General features: G+C 43.6%; 1 protein-coding gene across 1 annotated transcript in view; it reads right to left on the bottom strand.

The window, feature by feature from the left end:
- The window catches only part of BARX2 (BARX homeobox 2), a 52,446-nt gene that overhangs the window by 38,740 nt on the left and 1,373 nt on the right, over positions 1 to 12,333 (bottom strand). The window contains exon 3 of the mRNA XM_050715037.1: positions 5,411 to 5,496. Within this exon, the coding sequence (XP_050570994.1) occupies positions 5,411 to 5,496 (86 nt within the window). The remainder of the gene's footprint in view (positions 1 to 5,410; positions 5,497 to 12,333) is intronic.

Raw genomic sequence — 12,333 nt, 5'->3', positions numbered from 1 at the left:
GGGAAGGGGGAGTTAATCCAAGGCAAGCGATCCTGCAAGTCACTGAGTGAAGCAGTTCTTTGTGTGTAAAGCCAGTACCAGAACTGAGGAGGAAAACAGCGCTGCCCCGAGCTTGTCAGCCAGCGGCGGGTCAGGCATGACGCCGGGCAGGGTGTTCGGCCCTCTGGCAGAGAACTGAAAGTAGAACCTCCAGGAGGCCCATCGCCTTATCTGTTATGGCAGGAGACCTTCCGAACCAGGGTTTCTGGAGACATGTGTTTTAATCCCAGCCCTGGTGCTACCAGGCACTTGCCGTGCAGTGCTGAAACCCCACTGGTGCCGTGCACCTCGGGAAAATGATGAGGCTCTGTAGGGTGGGCTTGTTTTGTCCCAGCACAAACATCGTCAGAGGACGTGGTTAAGGCTACAGGAACTAAGCCACTGCAGTACTACTATGTTTGTTATTTAGGTAGTACTCAAGCCCCTGGCTCTGCTCAGGGTGGAGTTAGCCAGTTGTGATTTCTGTCTGTTTGTACATTGCCTGGCACACTGGGGTCATTTGTATAAGGAAAGGAATTCTCTCTGATGGATTTTCAGTTCACAAGTTTTCCCATTTAAAGAAGAATTTAAAACGAAAAAAAACAACTTTTTTTTTTCCTGTCCTTTCTGTCAGTAAAGTGTCAAAGCCTTAAAGTATGTTTTTTCTTGTTCCAAATTTATTTTCCCTGTCTAAAGGGCAAAGATTATTTTCTCAAGCCCCTGACCTTGCCATGTTTGATTGTTAGAAAATTCTTTTTTCCAGTGAAATCCTTTGAACCACCTTTGAAAATACAGACACATACAGACATATCCAATCCTGTTAAATACCAGCACTCTGATCTTAAGTGTATGCCTTTGTCCTGCATGGTGTCGGACTTGATACCTGATCCAGAATGGCGAAATTTGATGTGTAGGAAGAGGTAGGAACACTTGGGCCAATTCCACTGTGTGTCCAGAGGCTTTGTCCTCTCAGCACAAAGCGCCTCAGTGCATGGAAGATCTCAGCATCAACCCAACACAAGTAAAGAGGGTGTCTAATATCTGCCCGATGCCAGAGAATATGGAATCACCAAGAAAACTTTTTAAAACCAGGAGGGTGTAAAACCTCCCCACATGCACACAATTATGTAAACCCACATAGGTTTACAAAGCAGGGTCTCTCCCCCCCTCCTGGAAGGCCTCTGTAAAAGCAGGAGCATATTGGAGGGTGGAAGAGAAACCGAAGTGTTTGTTGACTCTGAACTTTACCTTGGCCCCTTTGCAGATGGCAAGATGATACAGCTGGGCACCGAAGTGTGCGATGTAATAGAAATTGCAAAGCGGAGAGGTAATTGCATATGCTCACGCGCTCCATTGGCTTCAGGGAGGCTGTTGCTTCCAGCTTATCTTTACAAGCAAATTTCACTCCTGGCCTCAGTGACTGCAGACTAGGATTGCTCCAAGTCCAGCGGTTTCATTGAATTATTATTTTTTTTTCCTGCTATGGAGCCAGTCCCAAATCCTCACAATTACTTTGCCTGTCACCTCTAAATCTGTCTGCAGCCTCTCTGAGTGTCTTTTTGAGTGTCAACAGACCACACTCAGAGCCAGGCCGACTCTCCTCCTAGTCCCCCTGCCTTGCTGTGATGCCGCAGTGTTTGTGTGGTCCAAACCAGCTCTGGCTTCACTAGCAAGTTTTGTTCCTTACGTGACAGACCTTGGCTTATGGCAACACCACCACAACGTAGTCCTTGACTTGGTCAGAATAAACCGAGGTTTGAGTTACTTTCTTCAGTAAAATTACACTGATAGCTGAACCATCAACTGGGTCTCCTCCATTTCATATCTCGCTCTGCCTAATCTCCCTTGCTTAGAGCCAACTTTTAACCATCTAGAAATCAAGTATAATGGTACTTTTCTCATGTGAGTGAAGACAGTGACTAGTCCCCCAGTCAGTTAAGATTTGGGCTTTAAAGCACTAATACAGTTAATAGCTGTTGGTAGCAGGCACAGAATGCACAAGCTGGAAGGAACTCATCGCAGATTGTGCAGCTCCTTAGAAAGGAGATATGGATGTGGTCTCAGATCTACATGCAGAGAAACTGAGGCAGAGGCTTCCTCTTTCAACCCCCAGGACAGCAGCCAGACCTTCTCAATCAACACCATATGTTCTCCAGGTCAAGAACAGTCTAAATCCCAATATTTTCCTCCTGTGACCTCATTTTTTTCCCCAAAAACAACACTGAAGGATGTGAGAATGCATTGCATTCCCCAGTTACCTCTTTGCAGGGACACACACCACCTGAACAGCTTTTCTTTTCCTAGGTCCTATTGCTACCAAAAATCAAACCAGGTTCTGCCATTGGTGGTTAGAGTGGTTTCCATGAGCTCACCAGGGACATTGCCTTGCCGTTATTCAGGGCACCAAAGAGCATGCCAAACTGGGTAGAATAAATCATTATGAACCCTGAAACAGACTCACTGACAGAACTGAAGGCATTTAGAGAGATGTTTACGGGGTGGCTCTGTTTTCTGGGTGTTGTATAGGTACCACATACACCTGTGCTGATGCCAAGAAACATATGCCATCTTTCAGCAAGTGGGGATTTGTTTTTTCATGTTATAGCTAAGAGGCTAGAATCCGGACTTGTAAACTAGAGCCGAGGAGTTTGGGAGCGGCAATCAGGAATGTAAAGGAGCCTTCTGTGCCACCCTGAGCAGTAAAACACTTATGGGACTCACTGTGGAGCAGAGGTAGCAGATCATACTGGTCATGGACACGGCCCCCGCTGCTGAGGAAGGAAAAAATCCTGGAGAATATCACACAGGGCAACCATTCCTGCTACTGTCCTAAACAATATTTAAGCATGTGGTTTGGGCAAGACACGTGTGCCTGGTACCCCGTAGTATTCATCAGATATTAGTGGGACAATAGTGGCTTCCCCATGCATACATTTCTCTAGAGAACTCTACTCTGCATATCCATCTCTTCATCACCCTACCTACATTGCTGTCCTTTCCAGGATGCCAGTGAAAACCAAGACATCTATTTTAATGTGGCCAAGGTAACAAAAATTTCATTTAAACCACTTTTTTGCAGGAATCAGAGCCAACAGTAAGGGGAAGCATCTGATCTCATGAGAGTGTCAGTGTTTGGGACTGGAACGTCTTTAAAACGCTCCCCTAGTTTTTGGCATGGTAGGCTTCCCAAATTTAACACTGCTTCACTCTTTAATCCATACTCCAGCCTAATTTGGGTGAGGATCCACATCTGAATGCTCAATGCTTCATCCAGCTTTGCCTAAGGCCAATTATTTTTGCACAAGCCTTGCTAAATCTCTGCCAAGCTGGATGGTAGTATGTTCAAAAATCAAAATATTTCCCACTCCTTCTATAAAAGGGACCAGGATGTTTTGGCATTCTGTGACTGATGCTTTATTCATTATTTGCGAGGATTATATCTGCTTGTTTTCTTTCTTTTTCCTACAAGACAATTTACCTGAAAGCGGAGAAGAAAAAGAGATCTCAAACCAATAGACCAGAAGTGTGTCTCCAGTCACCATAGAGACACCAGAAAAACACTACGATCATGTGGATTGTACACAAGAAGCCTATTCATACTGGAATGGGTGGTGTTCCAGGACGTTAAGTAATTTTGACAATTTGCCACTATCTCAGCCTGCAAGAAGCCCAGAGGGAGTTATTGATGCCATCGAGTGCTGATCTTTATAAATGGTTTCTAGACAGCCTTCTTCATTCTGGGCTCTGTGGGACCCCAAACCCAAACTGCAGATGGATCTCAGCACAGCCATTCAAAAGCAACCAGGGCCACCACCCCCAGAGAGCACCCAGGTGCTGTGTGTCCTACCCAGACGGCTCAGGCTTCCCCTCCCAAGCAGGCTGCAGAGCCAGGAGCTGTCTGCATGGAGCCCGGCTGTACAAAAGCCTAGGTCTCCCTCTTCACTTACCCAGGCAGCATGCTGTTGCAATCCACTGACATAGAAACTTGCACTCTGTTAATACAAGGGCAAACAAGAAGGCACAAGGGCTCTGGGACCCAAGAAATAGCAGTGGATACCAGTATTTACTGTACCACTGCTGGGTCCTCAGGGTTCACAGGTAAGGCTGGGACTTTCATTGCCTATCACTAAGTGAAGGTAGGATCCTCAAGGAGCAAGAACTGACTATGCCTATAGATTTATTCCTTCTAAACAAGGAAAGAGCAAAACCTCACCTACAGTAAAAACCCTTTTCAGAGGTCCTGGCCAAATTTACCCTCCTGAGGTAGCCTGCTCGCAGGGAAATGGCTTGCTGTATGCATGGAAGGCCAGCAAAGACAAGGGCTGGTGCTTGAAACAGAGGCAATTCCTTCAATGTTCCCTCCAGTTATAAGTGCCTAATTTGGCTACTTTTGATTCTCAGTCCTTTCTGGACTTACCCCAAAGTCTGCTTAAGGCTCCTGCCTGGGGAACAGGTCGGGAATCAGGACCATAGACATAGTTTAAGGACAATGCCATCCCCAGAAGGATTCATTGGCCGGCTTGTAGCAGCTGGCTATTTTAACATTAGCTGGGAACCAGCACACACCTCCAAGGGCTCAGGAGCATTGCATTTAGGGGATTCAGCACAGAGAACTGGGCTGCCTGCATGCTCAGATTCATCAGCCCCAGCTCATTCAAGCCTACTTAACTCTGAATCCTTCAGAGACCGTTCCTAAGACATTTGGCCCTGAAGAATAACTTGTCTGCACCAGTGCAGTTCTGGGAGCAAGTTTGTCACACTGAGGATTGCTCAACAGCAGCTGAGGCACTTGCAGGAATGTGCAATCCATCAGGTGGTGCCACCACTCTCCTCCGCAGTCATGGGCTCTGCCTCACTCCCCTTCTGTTTGCCACAGCATGTTTTCAGATGGAGCTTCTTGGATGTGCCTCATGGGGACAAGCCCTGCCCACAGCCTGGGGTTCAGATAAAGCAGCTAGTACCCGTGAGGAACAGTGAGAAATCAACTATAATTCAATTGCTGTTCAGTATAATTAGGACATTAAAATACACATAGTTGTTAAGACCCTGGTGCCATTGGTTAAGCCACAGAGCTTTTACTGTGTTATCAGTGTAACTGGGGGAGTAAGACATCAAACAGCTAGGTCATATTTCCAATCCCATTGCATTTAAGAGGGAATCTCCAAGTTTAGATTTCCCGTTTTTCTCCCCAGCCATAACCTCAGCTTTATGAGCAGCACTGAGCTGTCATTCCTCTCCCCTCTACACACTCCCATGCCCAGGTCTCTCAAAAGTGCTCTTGACAGTCTTCCCAGTGGCATTCCGGTAGGCCTCAGTATCTTCATGTGGTGGCTACTGCTGAGGACTTGTCTCCTTTTGGGAGGCTGAAGCCTGATAGTAGCTGCTAACTCACCGTCATGCAGTGTCTTTCTTTCAGGGTTTTGCTCAGATTGCGCAGATCTTGTGTGCAAGCCAGGACTGTTCTCATTCCCCTTCCACCTATTACAAAAATATCCTAAGGTAGGTAAAATTTCACTCTCAAGCTTGCTGTAGACAGCAACAACAGCAATTGAAGAAATTCTTTAATACAGAAAGAAGCTCTCTAGACTCTGCCTTGAGACTTATTCCTTCTTATCTGTGTTCTCATTGTCCATAGCTATCAACCTGCTGTTAACATTTCTTCCTATCCCATAGGCATTTCTGCTTGTTACACTAAAGCTTTACATTTAAAATTCTTCATAGCCTGGCTCCATCTTATTTTCTAATTTCATACTAGGTTTTTGTTGTTATCTTGCCAGAGTTGGGGCAGCATCATTCTTCCTTAGGAAAAAACCTTCCAGCGTACCATCTATCAGCAACTATTTCTTTTCTTTTTCACTTACCTGTTAGCTTAAAAAAATCCTCCCCTTAAAGAAAAAGAAGGAAAAAAATGCTGTCTACAAACAAACAAAAAGAAATAGAAAAAAAAAAAAAGATAACCTTATCTTCCCACTTTTATAAGAAAGGCAGTGTGCCCACTCCCCTACATTCCCATGTGAAAGCACTAATCAGGGGTCACTGTGCTAAGTGCCTTCTGCATTATACTAAGGGGAGAGGTTATTGGTTACGTTGTAGTAACAGCTCAATATTGGTTTTAGAATTTAAAAGCAAAGTGTTTTGTTTACTGAAATAAGTAAGTCAATATGAAAAGAATATATATAGACTACGTTTGCATAATACTAGACTAAAAGAACACTATAAAGAAAAAAGGTCTGAGATCTTACGGTAAGGACATTCTGTTTTACATCATGCTTTCTTATACAAAGTCTTCCTTTTTTAATTCTAGACTTCAAATAAATGTTATATCTTCTAGCATTGGAAAAAAGTATTTTAAGACTTGGTTTCTGCAGTGTTACTACTTCATATGAAGTCTTGCTTTCATCAGCTATGGATCCTTGTTGTCAATAAGAAAGCTCTTGACTAGATATAACATGGTGCCAGGAAGTACTCTGATAGTCCCTAGTTTTTTTTCTCTACATCCTATTCTTTTTTTTTTTTTTTTTTTTCTGTTGAAGGAAATAGTTATTTGCCCAAGTCGCGGCTCCCAGATTTAGGGAAGAATAATAGATTTCTATTATCCTATGAACTTACAAAAACAGAAATGTTAAACTGGGTATGTGTAATGACATGAAAGAAGAGTCAAATTTTATAGAATGTTTTCTATGGACTCAGCAGAAAGAAATGATTCAGCTGCAGCTAGAAAATAATATATCAGAGCTTCTAACAGTGACATTTTCAACTTATTTCTACCATTTCATAGCCTGTTAGTGAAACCAGTGAAACAGCCTACTTCAGCTTCTTCTTTTACAGTGAGACAAGTCTGTTCCGAGAATGATGGAATGATGGAATGTACTTTCTTCTATACAACAGAATAAGAAATAGCATATAAAGGAAACATACAGAATTTCTGCCTCGATTCTTTTTTTTAAAGAAAAAAAAGGGGGGGGGGGGCAGATTCAGTGAGCAGTTGGAGTGCAAATGAGCTGACAATAGAGGGCAATAGCCAGCCTGCAGGCACTTCTGCCTGAGCAGTTTCATATTTAATGTGAATTAGTTAATGTGAATTACTTTTAATATGAAACTAATTCCAAACTTTGCTCTGCTCTAGATGACAATAAGCAGAGCTGATCTGAGTAGAGAAAAGTAGATGATCAACTTCGTGTGCATCACCTAGCTTACAGCTGCTCTCAGTCCATTCCAGCGTGACAGTCTCCTGTCTTAGCTTTGCCTATGACTGGAGCAGCTTGTGAATGCCTTAGCAGAAAGCAAGATGGGGAATCTGAAATCATGTAGGCATTGGAAACGTGAAAGGAGGTATGAGAGCTGAGAAGTAAATAGAGCTCTTAGCAGGATGGAGAGGAGTTTTGAATGATACTTCTTGGGGGGAACTGGCTGGGGAAGACACGCCAGGAGGCAGAGAGCTACCGCCAGTGCCTGGCACGTGCCTTCCCTTTTGTGTTGCTGCTCTGACCTGCATTGGCCAAATCAATGCTATGTCTGACATACTACCGCACTACAAAGGTAGACAGCCTTCCACTTAACACTTGGCCTTAGCTGCTATCTTTCTGAAGACAAGAGCAGAAAAACTCCCGTGGTCTTCCAGAATACTAGGATTGTGAACAGGATCCAGTTTAAAGTTTAACATTGATTAATCCTGTTCCCTTGCCTGCAATGGGACTAAACTGCCTGATACTAGATAAAAATCTGTCTTGTAATCCAGATGAGGTAAAGCTTGAGATTAATTACAGCTAATTAGATCTCCATTGTCTCTTGGCTGAATTGAGATAATTCCTTAACGAGACCTGCTCTGAGCTTAGAGCAGAATCCTTGTGAAAAGTTCCCCTTTAAACTCCTGGTGTGTTTTTTTTGTATATGCAGTTACAGCATGCCAATGATAGCCTCAGTCAGGTGAAAGGATGGGGACTTAAGATGTAGTGGTAAGCCACAAATGATTGTTGGGGGAGTTGAAGATCAGTATAAATGGTTTTCTGTTCCTTTCTAAGCAGAACTGGTATGGCTACATTGCTACACAATGCTCCCATGTCTGAGTACAAACATCTCTCCCACATTCCGAAGGGCTCTCTTCAAGAGAGATGGAGGCACTACTTCAAGCTGAGGGTAGGTTTGTTCATCTAGTGCCCCGTTGTCACTTGCTACACAAGTAATAACAGACACAGAGTCCGGATCGTGGGCTGGTATAAATTGGGCTGGTTAAGTTTGCTTCCACAGGGCTTAGCCAACTTATATAAGGAGATATAGGTCTCTTGGGCAAAGGTACGTGTTGTCAGCTGTTGCTTTCTGTCTCCTCTGCATTGATTTTTGAGGACTTGGTGACTAGCTCTCAAGCAATCTGCAGAGTGGATGAAGATGGAGTGCTCCTGGGCGGGTGGTATTTGTGAATTTTGCCCATTACAATTTACAAACAAACAAATGATCTCAGCCCTAAAATGAGAACTTGTAACTATCCTAAATACATGCAGATAAAAGAGGATGATAATGTTATCAGAGGACAGACTGTTTAGAAGTCCTGGACTCTTTCTGACCTTTTCACACTACACTGCAAACATGGAGACCAGCTTGCTGGTCAGAATCATAGCAATCTGTCTTTGACAGACTCCAATGGGATATTCAGAGTCTTGCTTCCCATCGAAAATGGAGTCACTCTATTAGGAGAGGCAGGTCAACACAACTTCCCTAACTTATCAATGAAGGTACTAATATCCATCCATTGAGAATCCCTGCTCTGCATATCCTGCTCCTAAAGCTGCTCGTATTGTTGTGGTGGGTGCTGGCAGTCTGTCTGAGGCACTAAAATGCTAAGTTTGAGACAATTTTGTCAAACACTGGGTGGTGTGTGTGGTTAGAATAGATAGCACCATAGAAACCCAGATGCTGGCTAAAGAGCTGAAAAAACAAATCTAACTCAGGTCTGCTTCAGCCTCGGGTGCCATCCAACCCATGTTCAAACATTCAGACTGGGCTGCTGTGTTCCCGTAACTGATTGACCCTCCCTTTTGGAAGTGCTGGGTCGCAGACACGCGGGTTATTCATGTTAAAAGACAGGCAACATGACTCTTCCATAAAAGTCCGACAGACAGACACATTAACCCCTGTAATCCCTTCCTGTGGTGTACACGACGCCACCTAGATTTATTAATTAAACCCTGTTATCCGGTGGCCACTGTCAATTAAGCGTTTCCTTGTAACATATAATGAGGGCTCATTCATTAGCAAATGTTTCCATTACATTTAAGGCTGTGAGTCTCTCTGAAGACTTTTATTCTCCAACAACGCAGAGAATTTGTTGCAGTTCGAGATCCTGGGTGGATAGAGGGTGTGGAGAAGTTGAAAGCAGGAAAGACAGATAATGGGTCTGTTGCTAAACTGAACAATTAATAAACGATCACTGCTGTGCCCTAGGAAGGCACAGTGCTGTCTTCAAACTCTTTCAGGAAACGGGTGCAATTCCTGCCTCTGCCACTTGCCAGCCCTGTGACCCTCAGAAAGCTGCAACACACCCCTACCTTTCTTGTTGCTGTTCTCTCCTTAGATGGCTCTTTGGAGCACTACGTGTACAGCTGAAAAAAGCAACCTTGCACGTGGAGTGTTCAGAGGCCTCAGGGCCTCAAATTCCTAGTGAGGGTCTCACTTCCCACTGCATGCAATTCTTCCTTTTGCCTGAAGAGTCCATGCCAATTTATTTGTACCAGATTTCTAACCCTTCAAGCTTAAGCTACAAGGTTCTGCCTGGCTTTGCCTGGCTTGCATATTTTCTTGACCTTAATTCTATGTTCCCCTGCCCTGACTCCAGACCTCTCCTGTCCTCTGGTCAGGAAAATCTTCTTTGTTCCTGTGGGCTGTTATGTCTACCCCTTCCTTCAAAATTAATACACTATATATTGATTTGATACAGGACTTATCAAGTGAATCCTAGGAATGAGAAGCAGTGTGACTTCTGACTCTGCAAGTGTGTTTTCAGATCAGGATTACCTGAGAAAACCATCTAGAGAACCTCACTCAGTAGCTTCTTCTGACCTCAGCACCGTTGGCTCAATACACACTGGCTCAATAATTCATTGTAAGACTTCTAGCGCTGACTCTGTTCTTAAAGCACCAGCTTCCTGAGTTGTTACTAGAAATACAAACACATCTGACAGATAAACTCTGACCTGGCTGCTGAGAAATCAAACCACCAAAAGACTGATCAAAGAAGTACAAGATGCTTCTGTCAAGCACTATCTGCAATAATAAAACGTTTTTGATTTTAAATGAGTACTTGAAGTCTTTTCAGACTTGATGTGACTTTTAGATCATTGGGTTTTGGCAAAAAAAATGACCGAATAGAATAATTAATCCACCCTGAATGTTACCAAGGGTTCTTCCAAGCAGCTGCCTCGAGAGAGAGGCAAAGGACTAACTGAACCCAAAGCTTGTAGGAAGTAGTCTGCCAGTTGTGCTTCAGCAGCTGTTGGCACATGGAGCTACAGCTCCCTCTCCTGGCAAAATTTGCAGCTGTTGAAAGTCCTTTTTGAAAATAGCCTGATTTATTCAGTTAATCCATGGCTGGGTTAGGATAGGACTCCATGTGAAGAAAGCTCAAAGCTAAGCATATCAGACAAATCAGAAACTCTGCACGCCAGGGAAAAAAATTCAAAGCCCATCCGCAGATAACCAACAAATAGCTGAAGGAATTAAACTCAGCCAGTAACTTGTTGGCTAGCTTAACCCTAGTAATGATTTTATTAGTCCTGCAGTGGTGTTAGGTCTTTGTACCATGATCTCAAAGCTTCAGAGTTGCTGCACCAAGCCTCTTGTAGAGGTTCTTTAGTTGCCAGAGGCCAGTTGCAGAGCCTGGAAAAGATGGGAGTGGGAATTTGGACATCAGGCACAAAGTTACAGGGTGGTGTCTGCATATTGTTCCCTGCTTGCTGGAGCGCTGTGCTGGGCTGTTGCATGCCAGCACTGGGGAATGGTGTTGGCAGTAAATCCTGAAAGAATCCCACAGAAAAGATTCAAGCCAGACATTCCCCCTCTCGCAGGTCCTCTGCAGCCAAACTGAGTGAATGAGCTGTTACCATTGAGCACATGGAAAAGACGACCTTATCGAATCAAAATCACTGGGAAAAAAAGACAATACCATCTGGCCACTTCTGAGAGAGCTAGAGACCATGCTGGCACTATCTAAGGCAGACTGTACACTCATCCTTCCCCACGCATTCCTGGGACATTTCTAATCATAACTGTGAATGGCATCCCGCAGTGCCTTTCTGGGATCAGGTTCCCCTCTATAAATGCCCAATCCTGTGTTTGGAGGCAGCAGAGCTCCAGTTGAAGTCAGCTGAAACACAGCCTGACTCAATACTTTCAGAGCTGGTATTTCACGCAGGGTCCATTAATAACAAAATTTTCAATAGGATGCAATTTAGACTTTCAGAGCATTGTTGTACCTATTCAAAGTTGTCTTTTTTAAGGAAGTCAGAAAAAAGACAAGCAAGGATAAAATGATATATTCCTTGTCCTTTTTTTTCTGAATTGTTCTACAGTGACATATGTATATAATCAATTATGGAGAGCAAAAAATAGGATTATTTTTAAGAAGCCCACTTTACTTTTTTCCCTTTTTATTGTCGGCATGTTCACACAACTCAGCATGGATTGAAGTGATAACGAGTAACTCAGCACATGGCCCTGTCTGCTCGGTTTATTATCATGCATTCCTATCTGACTGTCTAATCTAAGATGCTTTTAAAGGACCAATCATCAAAATATCTAAGTGCTGCCACAGGATCTAATTACTAATCTTCAGGAAGAAACACTGGCTTTGCTGCAAAGTTGGAATAACCCCCCTTAAATCTTTATGAAGCAAAGGGGCAGAAGGCTGCAAAGCATACATGTACAAAACATAAAACTGTCTTTCTTGTGCCTAAGTCTGTGAGCACTCGATGCATGATGCAATATAAAACTATTGTTCTATCAGAAACTATGGTGTTATTTTACACTGCACGAGACCATGAGTCATTAAAACTGTGTTGTACCACTTCCAACAAATCGTTTATGTTGGCCTGTGTTATTCATCACTTTTTTTATTGGTTGGCTTTTCTTTGAGCATATTACCACAGAATTTGGGTGCCCTGCAAGTACTTGTGCATTCACTCTCACAGCATCCACAGCTCACACAACTCTCTTTACATGTGGGGAATTAGAGGCGAAGATGAGGAATGAGGTTGTCCAGGGAAATGAAAAAGATTTTCAGGGCAACAGTCCAAATGCAACCAGATGTCTTGTGTCATAGTCCTT

Source organism: Cygnus atratus, chromosome 22 (genome assembly GCF_013377495.2).
Source record: "Cygnus atratus isolate AKBS03 ecotype Queensland, Australia chromosome 22, CAtr_DNAZoo_HiC_assembly, whole genome shotgun sequence".
NCBI lineage: Eukaryota > Metazoa > Chordata > Aves > Anseriformes > Anatidae > Cygnus > Cygnus atratus.
This window is presented reverse-complemented; position numbering and strand designations above follow the sequence as displayed.